General features: G+C 36.2%; 2 protein-coding genes across 2 annotated transcripts; one reads left to right on the forward strand and one right to left on the reverse strand.

The window, feature by feature from the left end:
• The first annotated feature begins 7,093 nt into the window (after nucleotides 1–7,093).
• On the forward strand, nucleotides 7,094–11,043 carry LOC104223506 (probable anion transporter 5). The gene is made up of 2 exons (XM_009774962.2): nucleotides 7,094–7,333; nucleotides 9,454–11,043. The coding sequence occupies exon 2, from the start codon at nucleotides 9,540–9,542 to the stop codon at nucleotides 10,866–10,868; it is 1,329 nt and encodes a 442-aa protein (XP_009773264.1). The 5' UTR covers nucleotides 7,094–7,333; nucleotides 9,454–9,539; the 3' UTR covers nucleotides 10,869–11,043.
• Nucleotides 11,044–24,542: 13,499 nt separating this feature from the next.
• On the reverse strand, nucleotides 24,543–25,960 carry LOC104248829 (DNA damage-repair/toleration protein DRT100-like). Its single transcript, XM_009805153.2, has one exon. It carries the CDS (start codon nucleotides 25,827–25,829, stop codon nucleotides 24,729–24,731), a length of 1,101 nt encoding a protein of 366 aa, XP_009803455.1. The 5' UTR covers nucleotides 25,830–25,960; the 3' UTR covers nucleotides 24,543–24,728.
• Nucleotides 25,961–26,254: the final 294 nt, after the last annotated feature.

The raw sequence follows: 26,254 nt of genomic DNA on the forward strand, positions 1-26,254 counted from the left end.
CCACAAAATGTATAGATTCTAGGTCCCACATCCTAGCTAAGACGTTATCTCAGAGTGAATTGCTTGTTTCGGCTCCAAATAACCAAATCTTTAATTTTCTAAATACTTTAAATCGAGGTATTCTGACTTAGTTTTTGTTAAAACTCGTATAAAAAATGCATATTAGTTATTTTTTATGTGCTCTATGTTATTTTATGATTGTTTCGTGATTTAACTATTTTGTTATTTTTATCCGGACTATAGTATTAGTGTGCTAAAAAATTAGTAAAATAGAGAAATTGTTATTAGTTATTAAAAAAATATTAATTAGTTACTTTTTACTGTGGTATATGTATTTTCGTGATTGTTTTGTGATTAAATTAATTTGTTGTTTTTATCCGGTTTAGATTATTTATTTGCTAAAAGACTAATAAACTAGATAAATTATTACCTTAATTCCCTATAATGGTATCTTGTGGCCTAATATAATGCTCGTATTTGTAATGTAATGCCCTTTTAGCGAAGTCAAACGTAGTGCCCTTTAGCGTAATATCCTAGTAGTTATAGAAATTAATCATTTAAGTATCTCTTATACCCAAAAATACGTCAAAAAGTTGATAGTTCAAACACAAACTATCTCCAATTCTAGTCAACAAACATAAGAAAATAACATAAGGAAACAACAATATTTGTCAAACTAAGTATTGTTATATGAATATTTAATAATTAAATCCTACATAGTTATAAAAATTAATTATTTAATTTTATTAGTAAAAAATAAGTGAGTAGCAAACAAGCATATAAAATAATAAAACTAACGTATAAATCATGCAAGTCCTTGTTGGGATATGTCTTCTGAATATTGGTCTTCGGGTGCCTCACACAGAAACGGTGGTATGCATATGGTTCCTGTCATGCAGACAAATGTTGTACAGAATTTACAATACCGCCATGTCGATCAGACATTAGACAAATACTTGCACGTTGTCTAACAACATGCTCCTTAAGTGGTTCAAAAATAGCGTCCACGTTTCTTGGATTTCATTGGCACAAGTAGCAATAGCTAGAGGAAATATACTTCCATTAGCATCTACTGCAACTGCGATCAACAATTTAATATCATACTTTCCATAAACATGAGTGTCGTCTATGGATATTACCGGTCGGTAATACAAAAAACCATCAATTGCTGGTTTAAATGCCCAGAACACATATCTAAATATATGTTCTGATATTCTCGGACTCTGCTCAAGCTTCCATTCAACACAGTCCCGGAGTTAAAGTGATTAAAGTGTTGCAATGCGGCCACGTACCTGGGTAGAGATGCAAATGACTTATCACAGTTACCATAAACAATTTCAAACGCACGTTTGCGCCTGAGAAATACCTTTCTTTTGGTAACGGTACACTCATATTCCTGGTGGACAGATGTAATACACTCTTTAATCTTGTACCTTATGGACGCTTCAATGTGTGGAATCAAGACAAGAGAAATCAAGTTAACATCCAAGTTAAAGTGATTCCCACTGAATGTGTCCATTTCACAATTGTGAGTGCCAATGTATTTACCCACAACCCACATATTTTTTTTCTTCTTCCTCGCACACAACATCCAATTACAACCTGTAAACCATCTACGACAAATAACCTTGTATACATCCGTAGGTGACTCACATACCATCATCTCACGACATTGTTTTATGCTTTACATCTTTACCGCCCTGCTTAGGCGCGCTTTATCAGGAAAAAGCATGCCTTTTGACAACACTGTTGGTCTAGATTCATCCCACATTGCTGTCCGAATTTTGCCAATATCCCTTGTTAGGGCATCCACATTTGACATACTTGGCAAATGATCAAGTTAGGGAATCTCCCTTGAAATAAATGGCACGTCGGACTCACACACTCTTGGTCTAACGGGAGGTGGAGCATGCTCCCTTGTCAAATCATGTTCAGCATTCTCTTCCTCCTCATCATCACCCTCGTCAGGGAAGGGTATGTCATCTCCAGACTCATCGGCATTGTAGTCATAATCACTATTCTCTTCCTGACTCTGCGCATCTACCAGATCCCGATTAAATATATTATCTTCGGGCAATTGAGTAAGGACAGGACCATCAAGTTGCTCATATTTATTGCACAACCCACAAAATAATGAGTAACTCAAATTGGTCAAACTTTACATATAACTTTATATATTCATTTATAAATCATAATGTGTTGATATCCCATGATGTACATTATCTTGTTGATGATGACTCCCAGACGAACCACCATGATCCAACACACCAAAACTAGGAATATTCCAACTGGCTGTTGGTTCATAACTTGTAAAATTCATATCTGGTCGATACTCCCTGTGAAATATATGAGTGTTAATACAAAATCAATACACAAAAATATACATCGTAACACAAAGGAAAGTTGAAGTTAACCACTCGGCTTGTGGATTATGTAAAGTAGGGGAGAAATTATTTCCTCGCTCCTCATTCGCCCGTGGAGATAAGTTTAGATCAGGCCAAACTCTTTCAACCGGAACCTGTTCAGCTAAAACTGCTCCAAAATAACCACCCGATGATTAAGGGATATCCCAAATTTGCGCAACCTTATTATTGCGAACATCTTCAGCCTTGACATACATTTTTAACAATTTTATCACAATAAATTTCCGGTATTCATCCGGAATCCTGAAAAAATCTCTCAAAGTTTTATCGTCTTTGATGTTAAACTCAACATAATAAGCAACCCCTTGCGGAGTGATAGAATACGAATATGTTCCGGTTACTTTAATATTCATCGAGCGTTTGTTCACACTCATTTTTTTACATAACAACGAATCGTACTCCATTGTAAGTGGCAACTTAACATGACACTGTGGAGATAAACTATAACTTACTAAGTTATTCGCCACCCCAACCTCACCTCCCCCCTCCCCCAATATAATAAGACCCTAATTCTTTGCTCTTCAGACATTTTGACGAAATGTAAAACAACTTAACGAGGAAATATTTCACAAGACTCGAAGATATTTCTAAATGGATTATTACAAAATCGTTGACGTCTTTAGATAAGGTAAAAACCAATCTGGGGGGTCGAATTTTTTGAGGTATAGCGCCTTAAATAAGGGCGCAATACCCATCTGAATTATTGTTATGTTAGTTAAGCCCAGATCAATTATCGGTGGGCCCACATAATATGTATAGCGCGCTAATAAAGAACGTTATATATATAACGCCCTTTTAAAGGGCGCTATACTTAACTGGCCAAACGACCGTTAAGATATAACACCCTTTAAAAGGGCGTTATATATAAAAATGTCACTATATTTTTTCCCACACATTTTGGTTCTTTGAGTTTAAAAGAATCACATTTTAGTTCTGCACAAAGAAAAAGCACCTCCCCCCACCCACCCACCAAACAACCTCAAACCCTACCCACAAAAAGGGGGAAAAAAAGTAAATAAAACGAATACTATAAGAAGAAAAGATTTAAAAAAACAAAAGAGAAATATATTTGGGAAACTGAGAGGCTGTAACTCCCTCTTCAGTCTACAGTCCCTTCAACCTACGCTACTCCCGTTTCTCTAATTCTTCAACAATTTACTTCAAACCTTTTTCTTAATTTTCTTCCATTACCCTCACGATGAACAACAAGTGCTTTTTCCATCTCTATAATCTCCTTCATCAGATGCCTAATCACTTCTGGTTCATCTTTGTGTGTGTTTGTTTGGAAGGATGCAGACATTGCTTGTGGCATAACAAGCCCATGCATCGACACAGTACTTCGTAATCACACCGTTTTGAGTAAAGGGGAACCCATTATAATTTTTCGTCCCAAATTCGCATACCTTCAAGCTTTGTAGAATGCGCTTCTCCCTCAATAATGTGCCCTCCGATTTTGAGATCAGTGTGTATATTAATAGGTTGATTTTCCAAGTTACAGAGAACACCATACCACTTGTCATCACTCAAGTCAGTGTAGCAACTTAGCATATTTTTTGCAAGGTAGGGATCGATAGTGTTAAGACATGATCCATGGGGATCTGTTGAACTACCTTCACCCTTTTGCCTCTTTTTAAATCACTTGTTAAATGTTAGTGGCATATTTTTAATGGATGTTGTAATATTTATTCAAAAGGTCAGTGAGATACATATGACTTGGTTCAGTTTAAGAAGCTTTATTATACCCGAAATAATAATTACCACACTAAGCATAGCGCGGTTACATACCACGTTACGTGTACTCTCTCGTCGACCTGATAAAGCTGTCATTCTGCAAAAGCTGTCTTCTGAAAAAGCTGTATTGTACCATAAAGAATCATTAGCACGTGAAGCATATCGCAGTTACATACCACGTTATATGTATTGCCTTGCCTATAAATAACTAGCGAATTTTAGTTATTATCTGCGCTTAACCAAAACAAATAACAACACTTTCCATAAAGCAGGGTTTTTCTTCATTAACAAATGTCAAAACGCATTTATGTACCAATATACTATTGTGGCAAATGTTGTATGGTGTCGGACTGTTGGGAGGATGGTTATGTTGGGCGCAGATACTGGATGTGTGTAAACAGGTTTGGAGGCAACAACGGAAATTATTGCAATTATCGTCCTCAATAATGTGCCCTGCAATTTTGAGAGATGTCAGGATGCAATATCTCCAAATACTCTCGAATAGTCGTCAACGGAAAACGACTGGTCCCAGCCAGTACATTCTCATCCTGTGGCCGGAAACCAGTGAGCTGCTACAACATGTCTAGGTACTACACACATGTCATCTCTCTCATGGCATGCGGTAGAGCAATGAGGTGTCCATTAACGGGCAGCCCATATGTAACCTCCACGTCTTACAGTGTGATGGTGGCCTCGCTAATGGGCAAGTGGAATGTGTGCGTCTCCAGTCGCCACAGCTCTATCAGGGCCATGACCAAAGACCAATCGAGCTGGAGCCGCCCGATCTCCAAAATCCTATAGAAGCCCGTATCCAAGCAGGCGTTTGACTACATGGGGATGGAGAACTTTGCCCTTCAGAAAGTCCCACATATCGTCCACTCTCCTGAGGCGGAGAGTCTGGGCCAGTAACTCTCCCTCCCATATGTGGGCGGACCTATGATCGCCCTGTAACGACAGTAACTCATCGCTGGAAGGCCCGGGATGAATAGGCGACACCTCCATGTCGTCTACTGTAAATTAAACAACATTAATTACATGTTAGTTCTATAATTTTATATGTTTGTTTGTAAATTAAATAATTAATTTTTATAATTATACAATATTTAATTATTATGTATTCACATAAGAGTTCCAGGCTCGATATTTGAGGCCCACTAGCACCAAGATATCATGAATTCTTGTATGTGTTAGTTTTCTTATTTTACATGTTAGTTTTATAAATTTTTTTTTTGTAAATTAAATAATTAATTTTTATAATTATACAATATTTAATTATTATGTATTCACATAAGGGTTCCAGGCTCGATATTTGAGGCCTAGTAGCACCAAGATATCCTGAATTCTTGTATGTGTTAGTTTTCTTATTTTACATGTTAGTTTTATAATTTTATATGTTTGTTTGTAAATTAAATAATTAACTTTTATAATTATACAATATTTAATTATTATGTATTCACATAAGGGTTCCAGGCTGGATATTTGAGGCCCAGTAGCACCAAGATATCTTGAATTCTTGTATGTGTTAGTTTTATTATTTTACATGTTAGTTTTATAATTGTATATGTTTGTTTGTAAATTAAATAATTAATTTTTATAATTATACAATATTTAATTATTATGTATTCACATAAGGGTTTCAAGCTTGATATTTGAGGCCCAGTAGCACCAAGATATCCTAAATTCTTGTACGTGTTAGTTTTATGATTTTACATATTAGTTTTATAATTTTATATATTTGTTTGTAAATTAAATAATTAATTTTTATAATTATACAATATTTAATTATTAAATATTCATATATGAGTTCCAGGCTCGATATTTGCGTCCCAGTAGCACCAAGATATCCGGAAAATATTGTTCTTTTCTCATGTTATTTTGTTACGATCGTTGACTATAATTGGATATAGTTTGTATTTGATCTATCACTTATTTTGACGTATTTTTTAGTATAAGAGATACTTAAACTACATGGATACTACGCTAAAAGGCACTATATTTTACTATGCTAAAAGGCACTACTTTTTACTACGCCAAAAGGCACTACATTTTACTATGCTAAAAGGCAATACATTTTACTACCCTAAAAGGGCACGATATTACTAGTCTTTAAGCAAATAAATAATATAAATCAGATAAGAATAACAAATACATTTAATCAAAAAACATTCACAAAAATACATAAACAACAGTAAAAAAAACTTATTAACATTTTTTTAACAAATAATAATGATTTCTCAATTTTTACATATTTTTTTAGCACACTAATATCTATGTCCCGATAAAAATAACATACTAGTTTAATCACAAAAACACACAAAACAACATAGAACACATTTAAAATAACTAATATGCATTTTTTATACGAGTTTCGACAAAAACTAAATCGGAATACCTCAATTTATATTTTTTGAAAAGTTGAAGAAATGAAGATTTTAGTACGAAACGAGCAACCACAACGAGAGAAGGCCTTAAGTAGGATGTAGGACCAACACTCTTTATTTTTTGTAGGACGGTTGGAATCCACTCGTGTGTTTTTAGGTCGTTAACGGGGGTGGGGAGGGGGGGACCGCTGGATAGATTAAAAATTAGGGGAGGGGGAAGCTTCTGTTTGAACGTGGGGGAAGGGAAGGAGGCGAGTATTTGAAGATGAAAACGTGATTTATTAAGGCGCTTTATTAAACCACGCTTTATATCAAACGTCTAATCAGCTTCAGGTAAAACGCGCTTTAAAAATGCGTTCATATAGTTTGGTCAGTAAGTTTATTTTACACTTATTTTAATTTTTTGAGTCCAAAAAGATCGCAAATAGGTTCCGGACTAGCGGACTCCAACCCCCCTTTACCCATAAAAAATGGAAAAAAGTAAATACAACGAATACTATACTATACTATAAGAAGAAAAGGAAAAAATAAAGAAAAGAGAAATATATTTGGGAAACTGTCAGGCTGTAACTCCCTCTACAGTCTACAGTCCCTTCAACCTACGCTACTCCCATTTCTCTAATTCTTCAACTATTTACTTCAAACCCTTTTCTTAATTTTTCTTCCATTACCCTCGCAATGTTTCTCTAATTATCAAAATAAAGATTTTGGATTTGGAACTCACATTCTTTACCTGATCTTGTTGAAGTGCACAGAATCCACCAAATACACCCCTTTTGAGGTTCTGCTGATTCTGTGGTAATAATCTTTAAACTTGAATCTAATTTTAAATTCTTGAAGTAATTCATGTTTTTAACTTCTACATACTTTGCATTTTTTTTAATTTAATTAATGTAGTAATAATCCCTAAGCTTAAAGCTACTACATGATTAGTGTTTTTATGTTTCGAGTTTGTGAGTACTTTGCAGTTAGTTTTATTTATGTTAATTTTAACAATGTGGAATGTTTTCGTTTGTTCAATTAGAAGTGATTATATAAATGGGGGGAAATTGAGAAGTGAGATTATCGTTGACCCTTTGTTGGGGGTGGGTGGTAAAGATTAATTTTTTGTCTTTGGGTTTGGGCCGGGGTGGGTGGGTGGGGGGGGGGAGGGGGGAGTATGCCAGTGTGCTTTTGCTCAATGTTTTTTTTCTTGTTATAAATATTTGTAAAGAATAAACTATTTCCTGCTTATAGCAATTTGTTTTCTTTAAAATCCAAATTTTTAGCATATGTCTGGTTTAGCGGGCGGTTGTGATTATTAGAAACAAAATGTGGTGAAGTAGGAATGCAATAAGAATGATTTGAAGTTTTAGCGTTAAAACTTGAAGTTAAAGAAAATTAGGGGACTAATTTGACATAAACTCAACTGGTTTCTAACTATGCAAAACATATGGTCGAATTGAAATTGATAGTACAATGTTTGATTTGGGTGCAAAGAGGAAGGGTAGTAGGGCTGGCAGTAAAAGAGGAGGACTATGGATTGCTTTCCGTTATCGATAAGGAAGTGAAAGAGGTGGAGAAACAGAAGTAGACAAGTAAATTTATGAATTTTCTGATCTTTTGCATTCTCCTCTCCCCTTAGTGAAACCAAACATAGTATGAGTTGTGGAATCTGTTCCTAAATGCATTTATGGTGGTTCCTCTAGATTTAGGTTTGATTTGCGATTAGTTTGGAAAAAGTATATCCACGTCTCACCACATTCAAAATACCGTTCATGTTCACATAAAAAAAGTAAGTAAAAGAAAAAGCACAGTAACGGACCTAACGGTGCTTGATGATGTTCTACTACTAGTAAATCAAGGGTGTGAAGCAAGTATTTTTATCTAGTTTGCTAAATCAATAGAGAAGTCTAGCCACAATCATTATTGGTTTTCCTAGGTCCTTTTGTGTTCGCCAATAAGCAGACTGTTGGAGCAGAGGGTACGATATCTGCTTTCGCTTGATAGAAATTGTTTAAGTAACTCCCTTCTGCCCGAAGTCGTCAAAAAATTACAACAGAATTTTTTTCCCTTGGAAGAGTAGCATTGGAGAAATGTCAGAGGAGGCTTAAATCACGTGACACCTAGGTCGTCTGACTCCTTATAAGTGATCTTTGGATCGACATGCTCATCCTCAGAATTCACAAGAAAAATGAGACAAAATTAACACCGAATGAATAGTATTATCAAAGGCGAAAAGCTCTAAAAAGCGTTGTAGATCTATTAGGGCTTTAAGCGCAAAGCGCACTTAAAAGTGTGGGCTTTAGTATAAAAAAAAGCACAACTATGGGAAAAAATAAAATACATATGTAATTCAAGAACAAAGTAACAAATTCATTTATAATGTTTTCCTTTACCTCTAGTACATTTATTTTCTGATTATATTTGTTCTTTTGTGCCAATTGATTCCCGATAAAACTCATGTGAAATGAGGCACATGTCTTAGTGACTTGCGTTACACTAAAGCGTAGCTTAAGCTAAGCGAAGCGCCCTCCATGAGCTTTTCTGAGCTTCAGGGCTTAAGCGCGCTTTAAATGAGCCTTTGACAACACATGACTTTGTTTTAGTGTCATATCTTATCAGATTGAAGAAGATTTGGTTTATATAAACTTGAGTAGGCTAGGTCTGATAATAGTATCTGTTCTATTCTCGATTATGGCTGCTATATAAATGTCCCTTCCAAACACCATGGAGGTGAAAAATCAAAATAATGTGAACCCAAATCCTAGATAAAAGTTGAACCATTGCTTTCTGGTGCATTTCCTACCTCTCACATGCTATTTCAGTATGTTCGCTATTATTGGTTAAGTGGTTAAATCGTTTCTCCTTTAAATCTAACATTATGAAGGCTCTAAATCACCGTCTCTATTTCTTTGATCACTTCAACACAATTTCAGGATAAGTGCATTCTATGGACGTCTTTGTCAAAGGACCACCTATGAAGTGATCCGGTGTGTGGTTTTTATTTAGAAACTTGGAAGCAATGGGAAGCAGTAAATTTCCAAAGCGTTACTTAATTGTATTTTTGACCTTCATCTGCACCTCAGTCTGCTACATAGAACGTGTGGGCTTTTCAATTGCGTATACTGCTGCTGCTGATGCTGTAGGAATAAATCAGACTAGCAAAGGTGTAATTCTTTCAACATTTTATTATGGTTATGCCTGTTCACAAGTACCTGGTGGCTGGGTAGCTCAAAAAATAGGGGGACGGCGTGTCCTCCTCTTTTCATTTGTGTTGTGGTCTCTAACCTGTGCTTTTGTACCCCTCGACCCAACTCGACCAATGATCCTAGTAATAGCCCGCTTGCTTGTTGGAGTGGCTCAAGGTTTCATTTTTCCATCTATTCACACAGTCCTTGCACAGTGGGTGCCACCACATGAAAGATCACGATCTGTTTCTTTTACAACTTCTGGAATGTACTTAGGTGCAGCTATGGGCATGCTTATGCTTCCTAGCCTGGTGAAATTTAGGGGTCCTCAATCTGTATTTCTTGCTGAAGCATTTTTAGGTGCAGTGTGGTCTTTAATCTGGTTCACTTATGCAACCGACCCACCTCGATCTGACCATCGAAAAGCAAGTGCTGCCGGCTTTGGAGAATCCTTACTTCCCATCAAAGGGAGTTCAAAGATGAAGGCGGAGAATGGAGTACATTCCAGTAAAATCCCTGGAATTCCATGGAAGCGTATCCTCGTTAGCTTACCGGTTTGGGCCATTGTCGTGAACAATTTCACCTTTCATTATGCTCTTTATGTGCTCATGAACTGGCTTCCGACATACTTTGAATTGGGTCTCCAGCTCAGCCTTCAAGAAATGGGTTCTTCTAAAATGATGCCATACTTTAACATGTTTATATTTTCAAATATTGGTGGGGTGATTGCGGATCACCTTGTCACCAAGAAAATCCTGTCTATTACTAAAACCAGAAAAGTTTTGAACACAGTGGGTTTCATGGTTGCTTCTGTTGCATTGATGGCTCTTCCATTGTTCAGAACATCTGGAGGCGCTTTGTTTTGTTCCTCTGTGGCCCTTGGTTTCTTGGCATTAGGAAGAGCTGGGTTTGCAGTTAACCACATGGACATTGCTCCTAGATATGCTGGAATTGTTATGGGAGTTTCAAATACAGCTGGTACATTAGCTGGAATTGTTGGGGTTGACCTCACTGGTCGACTACTAGAAGCTGCTAAAGCCGCTGAATTGGATCTTACTAGTCCAGATAGCTGGAGAGTCGTATTTCTCATCCCAGGGGTGCTTTGCATATTTAGTTCTTTTGTTTTCCTAGTGTTGTCCACCGGGGAAAGAATTTTTGACTAAAGTGTTTGTTAATATACAGTGGTTTATCTGTGTAACTATATTTTTGGAGAAGCATTTCTAGGAAGAATATAGCATAGTTTAGGCTCTACAGTTCAAATTGGAAAGTTCCTGGAAATGGCTGCTGGTCATTGGGGCCATTAATACATTCTTCAATCTGAATTCTTTCTATCCTGCTCATTACTTAAGAAAGATATTTATACAAAGATCAAAAGGTTCTATCAGCAATTGCGACTTAATTGACAGATTTTTCTAGGACAGAGATATGTTGCTTCTTGGTCCAGCTGTTTCCGTTAAATATCCTGGTTGCTTTTTGGAGCTTTAACAAGCTTAGGTTTTGATTATCTATACTTTGAATTGTCAACCAAGGTGTTCCATGGTGGTAGCAGACGTTTCCTCGGAAAAAAAAGGTGTTTAATCTGAACATAAGCATATAGGAAATAAATGGTAGAAAATATTTCATGTATCATGGTTCCATAACTTGATAGTCAGCTATAAATGTTCTTTTAGTTAACTCTTGTATCTTAGTTGGTATCAGTGCTTGATGAGCTGAGCTCTTCTTCTGAGACAAAAAGCTAGAATTCTTTACTCACTATTATTCAAATTTTGCTTCTCAAACTATAGTTTCTTTCACCAAAATCAGAAATATGTTCATTCTTAGTTGAACAGTTATGTTTTGCTAGTTCAGTTTCAAGTTTTACAGATTATTAGGGAGCACTGTCAAGATGCAATGTACTGTCTAAGGCGCAAGTGCACATCCCAAGTGTTCAATTTCTATCTGGTACTCTTGTTTTTCCTTTTACATAATGACGATCTATCTGGTATTCTTTATCTGCTGCATTTGGTTCTGGAAACAATGATAGCAACCACCATGTGTGGATATTGTTACATGTGCATATAGTTGTGTCTAGTTCATCTTTTAACTGATTAGGTATGGTAGCTAACTAAGATTCAAATTTCCTTGTTGGAAAGTCTTTTTTAATTCTGAAGCTACTGCAGTCTCTTTTCGTCGTTCTAAAAGATCTTGTGATGATTTCATTTGTGTAATCTTTAGAAGAAGAAAGACGCTCAAACCCCCACTTCTGCTAGGCTTGAAAGCTCATAAAGTTGTGCTGACTGCTGACTGTGGTGAACAGTGTTCAATGTTCATTTCGTTGTGACAATAGATCTACTAATTAGCTGTACTAGATTGATTTGGTGTTACCGGCAAATCGTTTTTCTTATTGATATATACATACTCTCTGTTCCAACATGTTTAGAGAATATATGATGATTTCATTAGTGTACATATTTTTCCACACCTGCAGCATGGATGCCTTCAACCGCTGGATTAAAAGAATATCAGCTTCCGAGGTGTGTTGTTAAAGTTAAGTTATCTGCATTAGTGAAATATTCATCCAGATCACGGGCAGACTTGAACTGGCTAAAATTATACGAGCCTTTAATGGTTTAGGACGGAGAGAGAACAAGCTTAAGAAAGGTCAGCATATACTTTCTTTTGAATGTATTTAGATGCTATATGTTCCTTATACACCAAAAATGAGAAGTCAGTCCCATTCTTATGGTCGTTTCTGTTATAGAAGGATTCTTTTCAAGGGTGAAACGGTTTTGAGCACTAAATATTGTACTGCTTTTTGAAACTTCAGCCATGCATCTAGTATGTGAATTTTCTATTCATATGTTTTTCAGACCATTACTCTGTCTGGAGTTGGAATATACTATTTAAATAACTTTTAATATCTTGAAATGCCATTTTGTCCTAAAACAAAAAGATGCAATCTTTCAACCTCTATAGCCAAATTAAAGCCTTTTGAAGAGTTCATGAATATAAGAACCTAGCTTTCTAAGCCATCCTTGAGTGTGTTCTTCTTAATCTGTACTTCAATACTACGAATGACGGTCCCACCAAATCAAGTAACTAACTTGATCATCCATTAATGTTTGCGACAAGATTTTCTTTCTAATTCAGCTTGACTAGACATGAATGTTTGTTAATTAGGTTGTACTTTCAATCTTTTGGCCATTATCACTTAGTAATATTTTCTTGACAATTCTTTAAATTTTTGTCAAGCAATTATTACTTTAACATCACGCTTGCATTATCAGGTCTTGTGTGCTTGCGAGGAATATTATATTTTGGTTTGAAATTTGTATGGTAGTTAGTGTAGGGATAAGTGTGAGATTTAAGAGGACATCTAGTTTTACAAATTTGTCACATACATTATATGTTGGAATGAAATGGTTTGTCCATTACTCATTTAGAACATGAGGGAGGTAAGGTTGTTTTGTTCTCCTCCTCCATAGTCATTTGGGCTACTAATGCAGTGGTTATGGTTTGCTAACCACACCAAGAGTGAATTATTATCTTAAAAATTGCTTAAAAAGATGTAGATTTTTCTCACTTAGGGGTCGTTTGGTTGGAATACGGATTATCCCAGTATAAGTTATGTTGGGGTAAGTTATGCTGGGATTGTTGTTTATTTACTGTTTGGTATGTTGTATTAAGAATGACAATTGCATAATTTCTAAGAAGGTATAAGTTATATCGGTGCTAATTACTCACAATTCACCCAACACGATCATCCGGGGTGAACAAGAATTGGGGATCGGATGCGGGCGAAATTCCCGCCAATGGCTGAGATGTTCAGTCGACTCCCTAACCAAACATAGTATTAAGGTGGTATTAAATTTTTATACCACCTCTATACCTTCTTATACCTCATACCAAACGACCCCTTACAGTGTTGACGCCGGATTATAGTCAAGTCTAGCTGAGACCTTTGGTTGGCGGAAAGTGAAGAAAAGAAAAGGGTGCATTTATGTGCATTTATGTGAAAGAATTTAAGATGATGTACTATGAAATACATAGCTGAAACATTCTTCTTATTTTTTGGGAAAGTGAAGCTAAAGTCTTCAATTGAGCAAGTCTTCTTAGTTCAGTTTTGACTTGTTACAGTGTAGCAACAGTTAAAGAGTTCACAAGATCAAGTAATGGAGAATTTATTGAAGTAGTTGGTGGGGTGTGGGGGAGGGGGAAATTGCATGGCAATTTAAGCTATAGAAACCAAAAAAGGAAAGAATGTAATGAAAGTTTAGGGGTGGGTGGTATGGGGTGCATAGGGTGGGACATGGTTGGGACTGCAAGGGCTATCAAGTATAAGGCTGGAACCGAAGGACGGATGATACCAGTGTGGTCTAATGGTCGATGAAGTGGGATGAAAATCATAACATATCAGGATTTAAGTTTCAATAGGGAAAATGTTATGTGGTGGGATGAAAATCATAACGGATCAAGACTCAAGCTTCAATAGATATACAAAACATTAGGTGGTTTCTTTTCATTTGCCTCAATATTGTATATCTGTACTGGTGGGTACATACCAGTAGAATAGCCAAAATGCGGGCAAATCGACCCTGCTATATGAAAAAAATCTAATGAAGGAGGGGTTGATAATTCTTTTTCATGGAAAGGGATTTATATATGCAAGAACTAGTGTGGTCAGTCAACCTAACTACTAGTTTGGAATATAGTACGTTGCTCCAATTCTGTAATCAAAGTCCATATATCTTTTATCTCATTCGTAATACTTTTCCCAAAAATTAAATCAAATTAATTCCTTTCAGTACAGTGCAACGCTCATTCTTATGAAGAATGCTTTACCTTTGGAAACTAAAGTATAAATTTAGGACCCGATTGGCTAAAGATTTTGCCAATTTTTTTTTAATTTTTTTTTTGGCAAATACATGTTTGTTCATAATTTTATTCATATTTTGGCAAATTCCCAAAATGCAAATCCCAAAACCAGCTAAAGAGCTGGTTTTGATCCAAAATATTACTATTATATTTTTTAAAAATTACCTCAAACTTTTGTATTTTGTAAAAGAGTCCACCATTTGTTATTTTGTAACAATGCTGCTTCATCTTCTCGGCCATCTGATAGTGTATTATGTAGTTCATTGTAAAAATAATAATTTTGTACCAAATTCAGGACTATAGTTTGTGATAATGATAATGAATGTTATTGATGAATCTATTGTTGGGTATTTGTGATACTTTTTAGAACTTGTAGGAATAAATCATGTTTCATGTTTTTTTTTTCTAAAAAAAAAAGTAAAATATGTTTTGAAAACTGATGTCCAAACATATTTTCTATCTTCAAACCAAACTTTACCCAAATCAGATTTTTCAAAACAAATTTGAAAATCTATGGTCAAACGCTAACTTATTCTTTCTTGCTTTTCTTTTCCACTCGTTCAACCAAACGTCGTACCAAATCTTGGTTTCTGTGATTTTAGTGAAATTGTAATTTTATAGCCCTAAAATGCCAAAAAATGAGGAACAATCATGGCAAAACAATAATTATTGTTCATTAGCTCTTTTCAATGTGCCCACAATATTTTAGGTGATTTCAGAACTTGTCACTCGAATTCATGAAGATGGTGTGGACATTAACACACAAAAAATTGGAAATCGTCCCGAACTCCTATTTTATGGCCCTAAAACGTCAAAAAACGAGGGATAATTATGGTGGATCAATGTTTATTGTTCATTAGGTCATTTCTGATGGGCCTATAAAATTTTAGACGATTCTGAGCCCGTCACCTGAATTCATGAAGATGGTATGGACATTAGCACACGAAAAATTTAAAATCGTCATGAATTCTCGTTTTATGACCCTAAAACGCTAAAAAACGAGGTACAGTCATGGTGAAACAATGATTATTATTCATTAGATTATTTCTGATAGGCGAACAAAATTTTAGGCGTTTCGGAGCCTATCGCCCCAATTCATGAAGATGGTGTGAACATTAGCACAAGAAAAATTTGAAATTATCCTGATTCTAGTTTTATGACCCTATAAAGCAAAAAAAACGAGGAGCAATCATGGCGAAGCAATGACTATTATTCATTAGGTTATTTCTGATGCGCCCAAAATTTTTTAGGCGATTCGGAGCCCCTCGCTCAAATTCATGAAGATGTCGTGGACATTAGCACACGAAAAATCAAAAAATTGTGCTGAATTGTTGTTTTATAGTCCTAAAATATCAAAAAATAAGGAAATGTCATGGTGAAGTTTTGACTATTGTTCATTAGGTCATTTGTGATGGGCCCACAAAATTTTATGCGATTTGAAGCCTGTCACCTGAATTCGTGAAGATAGCGTGGACTAATGCACATGAAAAATTGGAAATCATCCTGAATTCCTGTTTTATGGCCATAAAACACTAGAAAATGAGAAATAGTCGTGGCAAAACAATGATTATTATTCATTAAGTCATTTCTAATGTGCCCACAAAAATTTAGACGATTCAGAGCCTGTCGCCCGAATTCATGAAGATGATACGAACATTAGCACACACAAAATTAAAAATCGTTTTAAATTCCAGTTTGATGGCCCTAAACCTCTATAAAATAAGGAACATTTATGGCAAAGCAGTGACTACTGTTCATTAGGACATTTCTTTTGGGCCCACAAGTTTTTTGGCGATTCGGAGCCTGTCGCCCGAATTCATGAAGATGACGTGGGCATTAGCACACGAAAAATTGGAAATCGTCATGAATTCCTGTTTTACGATCCTAAAGCACCATAAATAAGGAACGGTCATGGTGAAGCTATGCCCATTATTCATTAGGTCTTTTTTTTATATGACTACAAAATTTTAGGTGATTCATAGCCTTCGCCCGAATTCATGAAGATGACATGGACATTATCGCTCGAAAAATTAGAAATCATCTTGAATTTATATTTTATGACCTAAAACACTAAAAAAATAGAAAAAGTCATGGTGAAGCTATGGGTATTGTTCATTCGATTCGTGTTTTTGATGGCCCCAAAATTTTTTAGGCGATTCAGAGCCCGTCAGAAGAATTTATGAATATGGCGTGGACATTAGCACACGAAAAATCAAAAATCATAATGAATTTTAATTTTATGGTTCTAAAACGCCAAAAAACGAGGAACGGTCATGGTGAAGGAGTGATTAAGTCATTGGGTCCTTTTTGATAAGCCCATGAAATTTTAGGTGATTCGGATCCCGTCTCCCTAATTCATGAAGATGGCGTGGACATTAGCACACGAAAAATCGAAAATCTTCCTGAATTCCTGTTTTATGACCCTAAAATACCAAAAAACAGAAAAAGATCATGGCGAAATAATGACTATTATTCTTTAGATTGTTTATGATGGACCCACAAAATTTTAGATGATTCGGAGCTCGTCGTCTGAATTCATGGAGATGTCATGGACATAACAATTTGCATTGCTTCGCCATGTTTGTTCCTCATTTTTTGTGTTTTAGGGCCATAAAACTGGAATTCTGCCCGATTCTCAGATTTTCATATGTTATAGCCCACGCCATCTTCATTCATCAGGGTGACCAGATGTCACGGCCCGAATTTTCCACCCTCGAGAGCCGTGATGACGCCTACTGGTGAAAGCTAGGCAAGCCAAATTATTCTAATTACTTAACCTTTTCCACTTTTAAACCATTGTCAGTGATGAATAGATATCATGCAAATAGCGAAAATAATTAAACGGAGGACAAAATCTGATAATTAATCGTAATACAACTGCGGAAGTCTAAATACAACTCTACCCAGAATTTGGTGTCACAGTTTCACAGACTACATACAAAGTCTGAAAGATAAAATACACATTGTTTCTGAAATGAGTAAAGGAAACAGGATAAAGGAAAGATAGGAGGTGACACCAAGGCCCGCGGACGCCTGCAGGACTACCTCAGGTCGCCTGTTGGACTGAAGGCAACAACCTCACTACGGTCCGAAGTCTATAACACTGGGATCTGCACAAAAGAGTGCAGAGTATAGTATCAGCACAACTGACCCCATGTGCTAGTAAGTGTCTAGCCTAACCTCGGCGAAGTAGTGACTAGGCTAGGACCAGACTACCAAATAAACCTGTGCAATTATATCATAAACAACGAAAATAGAAGCAGATAATTGCAATTAAAATTGGGCAGGGGAAACATGTTTCGGGGAATAACAGATAACAACAGAATATCAAGAGGATATAAAGAAACCAAAATCCAATTACTAACACAGATATGGAAAATAAATGCAAAGTTCACTTTCATTTCACATCTCATTGCAGGCGTGCAACCCGATCCCATTTCTTGTATCTCGTTGCAGGCGTGCAACCCGCTCCCATTTCACATATCTCGTTATAGGCGTGCAACCCGCTCCCATTTCACATATCTTGTTGCAGGCGTGCAACCAGCTCCCATTTCACATATCTCGTTTCAGGCGTGCAACCCGCTCTCATTTCACATATCTCGTTGCAGGCGTGCAACCCGCTCTCATTTCACATATCTTGTTGCAGGCGTGCAACCCTCTCCTATTTCTTTTATCAACACCAATCGCAAAAGGGTCCCGACAAGGGAACAATAATATCAAAACAAACATCTCGGCAAGAGAAAAATAATATGATAATAATATCCCGGTAAGGGAACAATAATGATAATAATATCCCGGCAAGGGTACAATAATGATAATAACATCGCGGCAAGGGAACAATATAGCATGTGAAGCGCAATAAACCACAACGGAGCCATAACAATTACAATACAAGACTCACGGGCATGCTTGACACCAACGTATAGATACTCGTCACCATGCCTATACATCGTACACCTCAATTAACACGTAGCAAATAAGACACGACTCCTAATCCCTCAAGCTAATGTTAGACCAAACACTTACCTCGATGCCACGAACACAATTCAAGCCTCTACTATCGCTTTACCTCTTGATTCCACCATCAATTCGCTCGTATCTAGCCATAAGTTACTTAATTACATCAATAAACGCTAAATGAATCGATTCTAATGCATAAAAATGGGTTTTCCAAAGTTTTACCCAAAAAGTCAAAAATCGCCCCCGGGACCACATGGTCAAAACCCGAGGTTCGAACCAAAACCCGATTACCCATTCCCCCACGAACCCAAATATATAATTTGTTTTGAAATCGGACCTCAAATCAAGGTCCAAATCCCCAATTTTTTGAAAAAACTAGGTTCTACCCAAAACACCCAATTTCCCCCATGAAAATCATTGATTTTGAGTCGAAATCATATGAAAAGATGTTAATGATTGAAGAAAACGAGTTAAAATTGACAAAATCAATTTGGAAGAAGAGTTGTTCCTGAAAAATTGCCCTAGGGAGTTTATGTTTTGAAAGGATGTGAAAAATGGTTGAATTTCGGCTAAGTATAAAAATTGCAGGTTGCAGGTATAGGAATTGCGTTGCGAACCCCGACCCATGTTATGTTCGCATTTGCGATTTGGAAATGCGAACAAGGGATCGCATTTGCGATAGCAGGCCCAGAAGGGGTGCATCACATTTGCGAAGGAAATCTCGCATGTGCGAGATGGAGCTGGCCTGGCTGCTTTCGCAATTGCGACAAGGCCCTCGCATTTGCGATATCGCATTTTCGAGCTAGGCTTCGCAAATGCGAAGCCTGCAGGCCTGAACACACCAGCTATAAAACCTGCAATTCATCAAGTCCAAAAATTCACCCCGTGGCCTATCCAAAATTTACCCGAGCCTCGGGGCTCCAAACCAAACATGCACATCAACCTAAAAACATCATACAGACTCGTTCGTGCATTCAAATCGCTAAAATAACATCAACAACTAGAAATTTTGCATCAAAATCATGAAATTTTCTCAAGAACTTCAAATTTCCAATTTTCTCAAAAACAATCCGATTCAAGTCCGTTTCTTACCAAATTCCACATACTTATCTTAAATCACATATAAGACCTGTACCGAGCGCCGAAACTAAAATACGGGTCCGATACCATCAAATTTTAATCACAATTCATTTCCAAAACTCATAAACAATTTCAGAAAGCATTTTTTTTAAAAAATTCATTTCTCGGGCTTGGGCCTTCGGAATTTGATTCCGGGCATACGCCCAAGTCCTATATTTTTCTACGGACCCTCCGGGACCGTCAAATCACGAGTCTGGGTCCGTTTACCCAAAATATTGACCGAAGTCAAATTAATTTATTTTATAGTCAAATTTTATCATTTTTCACAAATTTTCACATAATGGCTTTTCGGCTTCGCGCCTGGACTGTGCACGCAAAACGAGGTGATGCTGAAAGGAATTTTTAAAGCCTCAGAACGTAAAATTTTCTTTTAAAACAAGTGATGGTCTTTTGGGTCATCACACCACACCAGACCCGAATCGCCTAAAATTTTGCCGGCCAATAAAAACTAGCCTAAGGAATAATTAGTCATCGTCTCGCCGTGATCGTTTCTCATTTTTTGGCATTTTATGGTAATAAAACTGAAAATCTGCTTGATTCTAAGATTTTCATATGATATAGCCCATGCCATCTGTATTTATCAAGACAACGACCTAAATCACTTAAAATTTTGTCGGCCCATAAATAACGAGAATTCTGCCCAATTCTCAAGTTTTCGTGTACTATAGACCACGCTCATTTGCATGCATCCGGGTGACCTGAATCATCCGATCGATGATGTGGATTATATTACACAAAAATCTAGGAATCATCATGAATTCCTGTTTTATGGCCCTAAAAAGCCAAAAAACGAGGAACGATCATGGCAAAGTGATGATTATTATTCATTTGGTTGTTTTTTATGGGCGAACAAAATTTTAGGAGATTCGGGGCCGATAAGCAGAATTTATGCATATGACGTGGACTATAGCACATGAAAATCTTGAAATCGTTTTGAATTCCTGTTTTATGCCCCTAAAACGCCAAAAAATGAGGAACGGTCATGGCGAAGCGATGATTATTGTTCATTAGGTCATTTTAGGCAGGCCTACAAAATTTAGGAGATTTGTGATGGGTCGCCCAAATTTATACAGATGACATGGACTATAGCACTCGAAAATCTAGGAATCGTCTTAAATTCTTGTTTTATGGCCCTAAAAAGCCAAAAATGAGGAACGATCATGGCGAAGCGATGACTATTGTTCATTAGGTCGTTTCTTATGGGCCCATAAAATTTTAGGCAATTCGAAGTCCATTGCTCGAATTCATGAAGAAGGGGTGGACATTAGCAAACGAAAAATTATAAAATCATCCTGAATTCCTATTTTAATTTACAGCCCTAAAATCACAAAAAAATGAGGAACGAACGTGACGAAGCAATGACTATCATTAGGTAGTTTCTGATGGCTCCATAAAAATTTTGGCGATTCAGAGCATGTCACCTGAATTTATAAAATATAAACTTTATTAAAAAAATTTATGATTATTCGTCTATAAAAAAAAAGGGTGGGTTGAAAGTTGAATCTTTAGGCTATTTTTTGCGTAGTCTACCTATTGTTTTCTCAATACTCACTTTTTCGTCTCTTTTTTCTTATAAAAAAATGATTTTTTCCTAGGGACGACATATATTATTTTCTATAGTCTTTCTATAAGATTAGTTTTTTTATTTTTTTTTTTGCGAAAGAAAAAGAGGATGCAATACGAAAACTTCCTAGGGAGTCACACCCAGAGATGATTCTAACTCAAACATTTCCTTACAACGATATTATAATGCAGCCTAAGCCCTTATGTTGTCTCAATGAGCAGACAGTTAGATATCATTAAAAAGTCCCACAAACAATTTACATGATTCTCATATAACCCAAAAAGAAATACTCCATAACATATAGGCCAATATGTTGTTAGATCTCCTTTTTTTTGGTTTCTCGCTCGGTATTCGGTACCTGTATTGAAACCCGACTATATCCGGATTCGCACCGGGTAGAGCCCTATTTGAGGGGTAGCGCTCCCTACCAAAGATTTTTCCATACCCAGGACTCGAACTTGAGACTTCTGGTTAAGAAAGGAATAGCCTCATTCACTACACCACGTCCTTGGACGGTGTTCTTACATCTCCTCCAAAACTATAGCTAAAAAGTGAAAGCTATGAGGTCTAGAGAAACTAGTCATTTCCAAATTCCCAATAATTGTGAGAAAAGTGAAGGGAAGAGAAAAGAGAGCTAGAGAGGGTGGGTGAAGTAACTAACTACAGTACTAACTTTTAAAAATAAAGCAGTCATTATCAAGGATTGTCCTAGGATAAATAGGAACTTTTTCAAGCTTAATTAAAGATTTCAGGTTTTAATTTGGGGTATGAGAAAAATCTTAATAAAAATATTTCTTCCTTTAATGAACCATATATAACGTGAGTCTAAATTAGTCGGGATTCCAATACGAATATCAGAAAAGAAACTAAAAAATAAAAGAGAAATCTTTCATATGAATATATGCCAAACTGTTCTCTTTAAATTGAATAAAGACTGTGGACTGTGGTCCACTAACGAGGCATCACATGTGTTGTCTTGAAAAGCATTCATCGTCGGCACCTTACCGCAGCAGCAGCTATTGCTGTTGAAGCAGTGATAATACGTGAATAGAATTAATGGGAGGAATTGCACGTGTCTCGCAATGAGGACGGATTCAAAATTTAAATTTAATAAATTCAGCTTTTATAACTTTTAGTATTAATTTTATTGTACTGTTAAGATTATGGGTCCAAATTTAATCCTTGTTGAGATTTTAGTTAAGTTTTTGCATATAAATCTATATTTCATAACGAAAATTATGAATTCAGTTGAACCCATAGCGGGAAGACAACATTTGCCCCTACCTACCGATCAATGAAGGGGGCTTGACTGTGATAATAAAATGAGATAAAAATTACGAATAACAAGGGTCTAAATCACAATAGAATAAAAAAAACATAGTGATATCTTTTTATTGTTTAAATTTTTTTTTTTTGTGAACCCAGAAAATCTGCAACCGTTACAGCCTCTGTCCTTCGGGTGAGCACCCTGTGCACACTAGGGCTCTATCAAGATTATTGTTTAAATCTTGATGGACTTAGTTATCCCGTATTTATACTAGTCACCGTGAAATAGTTAATGTCAACGCAAGCTGATTCGAACACTATAGATAAAACACTAAAAATAACAGTTCAAATCACAATAGAGAGGAAATAGACGATAATATTTTTTCGCCTAAGTGTTGATGCACAGAATTATCAATTTATGTATTAGTAAAATATATTAAATAATAGTAACTTAAAAACTCAAGAGCATGGAAAGTGATCTAAGATACCACCATTTATTGAAAAGAAAGAATTAATGAGAGGAACTGCTGATGCGTGAACACAATTAATGAGAGGAATTGAATTTGAAACCAACCTGTTAGAATTTATTGTTTCTATTTACGAAGAGATCACCCCATGATCTTCAATGTGCGACATGTGATTTCCAAATAAAACTAAGCAATAAAATTTGAGATAATGATTTAAAATGAAACAACCAAACCTTAAATATTATTGAACCAAACCACTTAATTGGGTAAATTCTTCTCATCTGGTTTGTCCATCTTTACCTTATTGTGGATATATATAATCTTTTCTTTTATTTTTCCTTCTTTTAAATTTCAAGTGGATAGAATCTATGTTTTTTTTTTTTTAAAGAAATGAAAAATCATAACTAAAGTAGTAGTTTATGGTTAGCATATTTTGTAGAGTACATGCTACTAAATCGTTCGTACGTAAATTTAGGATTTCACAAATTGATGGACAATCCAAAAATCTAAAACCAAATATTTTGATTGATATTAATCAAAATGTAAAGAATATTTTCAAACGAAAACACTAAGGTTGGTAAGGAGGATTTTTCACATCCAAATTAAATTGATGTCGGTAGGGATTTAACCTCCTCTTTTCCCCATAAAGTTTTTCACTCTATTATATTTGTACGTTCTTTTTCAGCTAGTTTCACTTATATATTATGGATCATTAATTGTAATTTTTATTTAGCTAATTATCTTCGTGTAATTTATAAATCACGGGTTTGAGTCGTAGAAGTTATATACCGTCGAAATCGGACTTATCCACTACATGACATATAGCTCGGAAAGTAAGGAATTGAATATCGACCCCGAGTCCCATCGAACCAGAACACAAGGTCAGAATGTCCGTCCTCGAGAACATCGAGTCCATGATCCATGAATCGACCCTAACCCCGAACGAGTTTGAGGAAACATTGTCAGTATAACCAACAGAAGACTGAAATAACAGAAGGCCGAGGTATCCGGGACCGGTCGGATATTACAACGGGAATCTTAGCACGTATCAACAAGGAACCGGTAAATCAGCAAATCATGAGATCTTTTACCTTTTATAGGGTTGTACCTAATCTAGGATTTCTCTACTATATAAAGGGGGTCTGATTCCTTGTAAAGATCATTGTAACACGCATCCCTAAGCAATATAATGTTATTTTCTTTCTGTAAGCTACCGTTCCTCTGTATCTTGATATCGTTTGAATTGCATTTAGTTCAAGTGCGACTGACTTGCCAAGGCTATAACGGCTCAAGTTGTGCGGTTTGGATCCACTTTTTCATTGCTTATTTTAATTGTATCTTCAATTTATTACTTTGTGTCAATTTAATCCACGCATCCTTAAAATTACTTACAAATTCAATTGTTACCTGATTTTGAGGGTAAACAGAAGTAGCCACTAATACTTACATTATGATAAGCCGTCTACATCATATCCCTAGGGGTGCAACTCTTTCCCGAACCTTGTGTGAATGCAAGATACTTTATGCACTAGGCTACTTTTTTTTCATGTAAAAGTTCACTTTATTGACTTTTGAATAATAAATAGTACTCTTAAAATAAAATTTCCATATCCCAAAGCACAATAATAATATATTTAAACTTACATACCTACCAAACACTCTTTTACTCTTTACTGTTACACAATACAAGCATATTCACCATATATAAAGTGTTAAAAATCTCAAAAAACAAAATAAAAAATTATTTTTAAAAATGTACCTAATACTAGGAATTACATTTGACAAGGTTTAAGAGGCTTCCCACAAAGACAATCATTATAAGTAAAACTCGAAGCTTCAAGGTGGTCGAACGGAGAACCTGCCGGAATCTGGCCGCAGAGGTGGTTGTGACTAACGTCAAAGTGACCGACAAATGTCGCCGACGAAATCGATTTCGGAATTTTTCCTCTTAATTTATTGTACGATAAATCCATAACCATAAAATACGATCTTTCATCAAATGAATCAGGAATATATCCTTCAATTGAATTCTTGCTCAAGTTCAAAATATTGATACGAGAATTAATTAACGTTGGTGGTATAGTACCAGAAATATTGTTACCATCAAGATTTAATGTAGCAAGAACGTGCATTTTACCTAGAGATGGTGGAATTGTACCAGAGAGTTTATTTAAAGAAAGATCCAAATCGGAAAGTCTATAAATATAGGAAATAGAATATGGAATTTTTCCAATTAAACGGTTTCCACTCAATAAAGCTCGACTTAACATCCTTAATTTTCCGAAATTTGTTGGTAGGGTTCCGAAAATTCGGTTGTTACGGAGATCTAAATGCATTAAAGATGATAAGTTGGTTAAGGAACGAGGAATCCTACCAGAAAGACTGTTATCGGCTACATTTAACACGGTCAGTCGACTCAATCGACCTATCTCGGAAGGGATTGGCCCGGTGAGCTTGTTTCCGATTAGGTCAATGATTCGGAGGAATGGTAAGGACGTAACACATGATGGAATAGGGCCGGTAATGCCCTTCCAATCGGCGATAGTAAGGCTAGACAGCCTTTCTAGCTTACATATCGCCGGAGAGATCGTACCGGTCATGTAACCGGTTTTGTGAGCTTTTTGGAAGACAGGATCCTCTGATTCGCCTCGAAGGTTAATGTCAGCGACTCGGTGAGTTAACTGGTCACAACTCACCCCGTACCATCCGTGGCAACAATCGTAACCTTGCCACGTGTTGAAAATGCCCAAGGATGACTCATTTAGGGCAGCTCGAAAAGCTAACAATGCTGCCCGATCAGACGGCGGGCAGGAATGAACGGCCGAGATTACGCCGAGAAGTAGGACGGTGACGTACAAGAAGCTGCCCATCATGAGGGTTTTTGTTTCTCTCTCTATAACTCAGTGAGTTAGTTTCTCTCTCTAGAACTCAGTTACACTCTCTCTTTCTCTTGAAGAGTACAACTCTGCATGTGGATTCTTAACTTCATGCACGTTGAAAAGAGTGAGACCATGTAGGGTTTTATATAGTACTGTGAGGGGGTTTTCTGTTTTGACGATTTTGCCCTTCACATGTTGTGTAACGATTTGAGTTAACAAGTCTAACATGCGTAGGGATAAGATGATAGCCCGTTTGGCCAATCTGCAAAAATCAGCTTATTTTGAGAAGTGTTTTTTCAAAAATGCTTTTCTCAAAAGTACATTTGGTGAGAAGCAGTTTGTGTTTGGCTAATTAGTTTGAAAAGCTTCAGAGTAACAATTAGTGTTTGGCCAAGCTTTAAAAAACTGCTTCTAAGTGT

This window comes from Nicotiana sylvestris, chromosome 11 (genome assembly GCF_000393655.2).
Source record: "Nicotiana sylvestris chromosome 11, ASM39365v2, whole genome shotgun sequence".
NCBI classification, from domain to species: domain Eukaryota; kingdom Viridiplantae; phylum Streptophyta; class Magnoliopsida; order Solanales; family Solanaceae; genus Nicotiana; species Nicotiana sylvestris.

What these genes read in the sequence shown, in the direction of transcription:
- LOC104248829 (XM_009805153.2), bottom strand. Translation starts at nt 25,829, where the DNA reads ATGATGGGCAGCTTCTTGTACGTCACCGTCCTACTTCTCGGCGTAATC.
- LOC104223506 (XM_009774962.2), top strand. Translation starts at nt 9,540, where the DNA reads ATGGGAAGCAGTAAATTTCCAAAGCGTTACTTAATTGTATTTTTGACC.